The sequence below is a fragment of the Microtus ochrogaster genome, chromosome 5, assembly GCF_000317375.1.
Source record: "Microtus ochrogaster isolate Prairie Vole_2 chromosome 5, MicOch1.0, whole genome shotgun sequence".
NCBI classification, from domain to species: domain Eukaryota; kingdom Metazoa; phylum Chordata; class Mammalia; order Rodentia; family Cricetidae; genus Microtus; species Microtus ochrogaster.
The window spans coordinates 44,838,142-44,844,712 of NC_022012.1; the positions used below are offsets into that span (position 1 = coordinate 44,838,142).

Sequence of the window (6,571 nt, forward strand, 5' to 3'; positions counted from 1 at the left end):
TAAGCTCAATGAATAATTAAACATTCACTATAGTAAATACTAGTAATTTAAAAATCCAATTTTTAGTCATAATGTTTGCTGTATTCCAGGAAAATATATTTTTCAGTCCCATATATTTCAGAACCAGTCTGCTAAATCTAACAGAAGAATCCACTAACGAAAATTGGTCAGAAGCAAAAAGATTTTTAAACGGCAGTTTCGTTCAGCTTCTAGCCCCACAGTTGACTGATATTACATGTCTAGTAATTAAAGTATAAACAAGTTCGAGACCCATGGGAAGAGTGTTTGGTTTCAATGTTGTTATTCTAATATTTAAAGGCCAGAGCCTTGTGCATCCCAGCCAAGCTCTAAAACACTGAGCCACATCCCCAACCTCTGTTTTTTGAGACAAGGTCCTACTATCCTACTATGTAGCCTATGGTGGCCTCTTTCTAATGCATGATCCTATTGCTCTGGCTTCTTGATGTTGGGAGTACAGACATGTACCACCAGACCCATTTAGGAGTGCTAAATTCATAAATAATTGATTTATTTTATGTATATGGATGTTTTGCCTGCTTGTACAACTGCTGCCTGTGGAGGCCAGGAGAGGGCATTGGATCCCCTGGAACAGGAGTTATAGATGGTTGTGAGCTACCCTGTGGATGCTAAGAATGGACCTGGGTCCTCTGGAAGAGCAGTCAGTGCCCTTAAATACTGATCTGTCTTTCCAGCCATAGGAGTAGTATTTTTAGGGTAACTGAGTCCTCTAAGCTCAATGAATAATTAAACATTCACTATAGTAAATACTAGTAATTTAAAAATCCAATTTTTAGTCATAATGTTTGCTGTATTCCAGGAAAATTATTTTTAAAAAACATGAGCTGGGCAGTGATGGATATGCCTTTATTCCCAGCACTCAGGAGGCAGAGGCAGGTGGATCTTTTTGAGTTTGAGGCCAGCCTGGTCTATAGAGCAAGTTCTAGGACAGCCAGGATTACACAGAGAAACCCTATCTCGACAAACAAACAAAAATGAAAGAAAAAGAAAGAAAGAAAGAAATATCTTATATAATATTAGAGAAGACAATATAAGCCATTATAAACTAACAACAAATATGCTTGTCATTCTGAGTCTGGCTTATTTCATTTAAGGTGGTAACTTCTGGTTTCAATCATTTTTCCACCAAGAAATGTAATTCATCCATCTGTATGGCTGAATAATACTCCATTATGTGAATATGCATCTTTACCTATTCATCTGCTGGTGTACACCAACTGATTCTATAACTTGGCCCCGGGAACAGTGCCATGAGTAACACAGATATATATACAGGTATCCCCGCTGTGTGTGGCTTTGATTTATTTGGGTATATACCCAGGAGTGATACACCAGGATAATATGAAAATTCTACTTGTTGTTTTTAAGAAAGAGAGACCTCCATTATGGTTTCCATAGAGATTAAATTAAGCTACATTTGTGCCAGGAACATAGAAGGATTCCTTTTTCTCTGCATCCTTGCCAGCTTTGTTAGAAATTTCCTTTCTATTTTGTTCTTGTGTTTTCTTGATGATAAGAATTCTGAGTGGGGTGAAATGAAAACTCAATGTAATTTTATAGTATTTGTTTTTTTATAGTTTTAAATCATATGTGTGCTTGTGCAACTGTGGAGGGTGTGCATTTGCTCCCACGGAGGCCAGAGACATCAGGTCACCTGAAGCTCGTGATTATAGGCAATTGTGAGCCACCTGATGTAGGTGCTGGGAACTGAACTCAGATCCTCTGAAGACCAGTACATGCTCTCAGGCACTGAGCCATCTCTCCAGCAGCTCAATGCATTTTTAATTCGTGTTTCTCTGGCAGCTAAAGCTCTGAACCTCCTTTTCATGTATTTTTCAGCCATTTGTAGTTCACTGAACTGCACATTCAGTTCCTTTACCCATTTATTGATTAGAATATGAAATACGCTTGATAACTATTTACCTTTGGATATAAGGAACTTAAGCTAGGTTGAGTAGGTAACATCGACCATGTAACTAATACTATAAGTCGGTTTCGTTAAAATTTAAAATTGAGTTTTTCAAATGAGTTTTATTTTCTTCTACCGTAAGTGCTTGGTCTCAGATTATGCTATAAAAAATTAATGAGTTCTTAAAAGTACAGATTTATAAGTATTCCTCTAACTACTACTGTTTAACTCCATTTTTGTATACCTATAAGAGAATACCTAAAGTTAGACAGTTTAGAGGAAGAAGCAGCAGGGAAGAGGGAGAGAGAGACTTAAAAGTAATAAATACAGTTGATCTGTAACCATTTGTAACTAGAGCTCCAGGGGATCCAAAGACACAGACACACACACACACACACAGACACACACACACACACACACACACACACACACACACACGAGACAGAGAGAGTTAAAATAAATCTTCCCTAAAGTGGCCTCTCTTGAGAAAAGCACTAATCCATTCCTTCCTGTGGGCTCCTCCACAGCACTGACACATAGACACCAACTCTCATCACGATTTTTGGTGCCTACAAACCATAAAAACAATTAACACTTGGGACTCAGACACAGTCCTGGGAGCTCCATTCATTAACTTCCTCACCACACAGGACACCAGCTGCTCCCTGGAACCTGCTGTGGTGAAGGGGAAGTTCCAAGTCTTCCCCTGAAGGTCCCATATTTGAGTCTGCTGAAATAAGACTGCAGTCAACAGATTATTGGGAGCAAAGGCTACAAGAGACAATTAACACGTGCAAGCACCTGAGCTACCTGAAACATTATAACTTACCGAAGCCAGAGGGGCGAAGTTGGGATTCCTTCCTCAGAGAGGAAGTAGAAGGCTTGCAGGTGATTTTAAAGCAGGATGAAATATTGTCGGGGGAGCCAGACCACAGAGTCAGATGCAGACAAGGAGGCCACACCTGGGATCCCAACACTCCTGTGGCTGAGGCAGGAGGACTATGATTTCTACAGGACCCCATCTCTATAGGGGAAAACAGAGAAGTAAATGATTGAAGGTAATTGTGTTCCTCTTTTGTTGAATTAGGAGTGGCGGGGGTGCGTCCCCAGCACCCGGCCGCCTGCACGGCGAGCTTTATACCCGAAATAATTACACAGAAACTGTATTCTTTTAATCACCGTCTGACCCATTAGTTTTAGCCTCTTATTGGCTAGCTCTTACATATTAATCTAACCCATTTCTATTATTTTGTGTGGCCCACGAGCTGGCTTACCAAGAATGATCTTAACCTGCATCTGCCTGGCGTGGGAGAACCATGGCGACTCTCTGACTCAGCTTTTTTTTCCCAGCATCCTGTTCTGTTTACTCTACCCACCTAAGGGTTGGCCTATCAAGGGGCCTAGGCAGTTTTTTTATTCCTTAACCAATGAAATCAACAGATTGATATATGACATTCCCACATCACTCTTTAGTGGACCCGCCTTCAGGAGACAGAGAACTTCAGAGAAGTCTCTTTGCTACACAGCAGAGGAAGGTGTCAAGAGAACCTTCCAGTAACCACGGGAAGGACCAGAGAGACATGAGGAGGCTGCTTTCATCAAGTTCGTCATCAACACATTAAAGTACATGCAGGAAACTCATTAAATTAGTTATTAAAAGCCAAGGAGGCAGTTTTTGAGGCACGGTCTTAGGTAGCATCTTACTACATAGCCTCAAACTCCAGACCATTCTTGTAAAAAATGTAGTGTTTTTTGTGCTCCTAATTAATACATAAAGCAACAAGATCTACTGAAGAAATTTCAGGTGATAAAGCTTAAACCATCTCAAGACTCCTAGGACCTACAGTGGCTGCTAATAAGTGAGCATTTCAACTAGTAGCAGGGTCAAGGCACTGTGGTTTGTTCCTTCATAACCCCAGGATGAGGGCTACATTTCAGCTCAGAAATAAATGAAAATAAATATGTCTTGTTTTTCTCCCCAAAGTCACAGATTTCTCATACTTGGGACTCCATGGCAAACCCTTACCCCGTGACAAAACTCTGGAAGGACATACACATAAAATATAGAGTAGGGTGAGGGAAAGGGGGAGAGCAAATACACGGGGGTTGTTGCAGAAACATCTTATTTATGTAATATTCATGCACGAACACAGACAAGCCAGACGTCAGGTCAAAAGCTGCTGCTGCCTTTGGAGGAAACCCACCAAATGTCAGAACCTCTCAGCCTTCTCCCACCCTGCCCCAAACACCAGGTGGAAATGCCACCTCTGTCTCCTCCTCTTCTTTACCACTGTAGCAGTGAGGTCACGAACCTTCAGCATCTCATCTACAGGAGGCCACTGGCTTTTCAGTTCAGATAGAACTGGTCCCCAGTATTTCTAGCATCCCCAGTGAACACAAAACTAATCATTCACTAGGGAGCCATATTTTCACTAGGGATTCATAGCACTCCTAGCCAGTATTCGCTAGGAGTCACCCTTTAAAATATTATGAAACAGCATTCTCCTGGTTCCAAATAGCTAAGGGTTTGTAAAGAACGTAAACGTGCGTGCTACAGACTCCTGCTTCACATGTATTAAACATCGCAGTTTCCATCAGCATACTGAATGATGAATGACTTTCAAATGGGAAGGTTTAGAAGGCAGTATTAAGGAGCTGGAGAAATGGCTCAACCATTAAAAGCACTGGCTACTCTTCCAGAGGACTGGGGTTCAGTTTCCAGCACCCACATGGTGCCTCACAACCATCTGTAACTCCAGTTGGAGGGGATCCAATGCTCTCTTCTGGCCTCCCTGAGAACTGCATGCCTGTGGTACACAGACATACATGCAAACAAAAATAAATCTAAATAAAAGAAAAGGTAAGAAGTCTGTTCATTTTATGTGTATGAAGAGCAATCTCTGCCTCTTCATGGGTGACTCTTTGCTTTCCTTAGAATAATGTTGGCTGCCACACTGGACGAAGGCTCGTGCATCAACTTCAGAGAAATGGCATTTATTGACAACACACTTTACTTTATACGTAAGTCTAAACCAATAAGATAAATGTGGGGCTCGGGTACAGGTTTTCAACTAGAAATGAAATCAAGAAGTGAGTTTGGACCCCTGTTTGTCATCAAATTCTACCAAAATGTTAATCACACACACACACACACACACACACACACACACACACACACACACACACTCTGCTTTAAAAATAAAACAAAACAAAACAGATTTCCAAGATTCAGTGCCCTGCCCCACGTCCTGGGTTGACACTCCAGCAGTTTGTCACCAAAATGGTGTCTGGTGCCCTCATGAAAATGTACCACTGAGGAAACACTGCTTCCCAAAAGAAATGCAATTTATGAGATTCTAGGCCTAGAGTTCTGTCTACACCATTCAGGTGAATCGATAAACTTAAAAGGAAAGTTTGCCAGTTTATTAAAAAATACTTTAGCTATGTACTGGGATTACAAATCCTGGATTTAAATTGTTAATTATTGCTATTTTATGTGTGGACTTGTTTCTCCTGCATGTATGTCTGTGCGTTACGTGCATGCAGTGTCCTTGGAGGCCATAAAAGGGTGTGGATCCCCTGGAAATGGAGTTGCAGAAGGTTGTGAGCTGGGAATTGAACCATGGTCCTTTGGAAGAGCAGACAGTGTTTTAAGAACTGGATCATCTCTCTAGCCCTAGATTTAAGTTTAAACCTAACACGCTTGTGTACACACAAACCCTAATAAGCTTAATTTTATGGGCTCCTGAATGTTTGTCATGTGATATTTTTAATGGAGGTCAACAGAGCCCATCACCATTATATAGAGTTTAGGGGTGAGGAGTAGGGGCAGGCATGGTGGCACATGCCATTAATCCTAGCACATAGAAGGAAGAGGCAGGTGAATATCTGTGAGTTGGAGGACACCTGGTTTACAAAGTGAGTTGGAAGGCAGCCAGAGCATTTTAGCAAGACCCTGAAAAGGGGGAGAGGGTAATGGAAGGAAGAATAGAGTTCTAAAAGTGAGGGGAGGGGACATGATGAGCTGAGCTATATAATTTAACATTATGTTTCTCTATTCCTCCCTTTAGCTGAAGATGATGGTAAAGTATAAAATTATTTTTCTCTCTTTACAAATTAGAAGATACTTAGACACGTCTATTGTCTGCTGGGAGAAACTGTACATAGAGATGTATCCTTGGTAGTTAATAATTACAGTTACATTAAATTCAGATAATTCTATGGGAGAGCATATTAAAACTTGAATTCCTAGGCTAATTGACTTAGGTTGTTTCTGTCTTATTTCTGTTGATTATAGCACCCTTGCACGGTGCTTGGACATTTCTGTTGTCTGGTTTGATTTGACACTGGTTGCTATTATGTAGCCTACACTAACCGAGAAGTCACTCTATCACCTGGACTGGCCTCAAACTGTGACCCACCTGCCTTCACCTCCCAAGTGTAGCATACTACAGCAGCACATGCAGCAGCACACCCAGCAGCACACTACAGCAGCACACCCAGCAGCACACTACAGCAGCACACCCAGCAGCACACCCAGCAGCACACTACAGCAGCACATGCAGCAGCACACTACAGCAGCACATGCAGCAGCACACCCAGCAGCACACTACAGCAGCACAC

At 41.6% G+C, this 6,571-nt stretch overlaps 1 protein-coding gene across 1 annotated transcript in view; it reads left to right on the forward strand.

Moving 5' to 3' along the window:
- Nucleotides 1–6,571, forward strand: part of LOC101991988 (interleukin-18-like) — a 19,917-nt gene that overhangs the window by 3,725 nt on the left and 9,621 nt on the right. Inside the window, exons 2-3 of the mRNA XM_026778955.1 lie at nt 4,884–4,969; nt 6,019–6,030. Of these exons, the coding sequence (XP_026634756.1) occupies nt 4,888–4,969; nt 6,019–6,030 (94 nt within the window). The 5' untranslated portion in view covers nt 4,884–4,887. The remainder of the gene's footprint in view (nt 1–4,883; nt 4,970–6,018; nt 6,031–6,571) is intronic.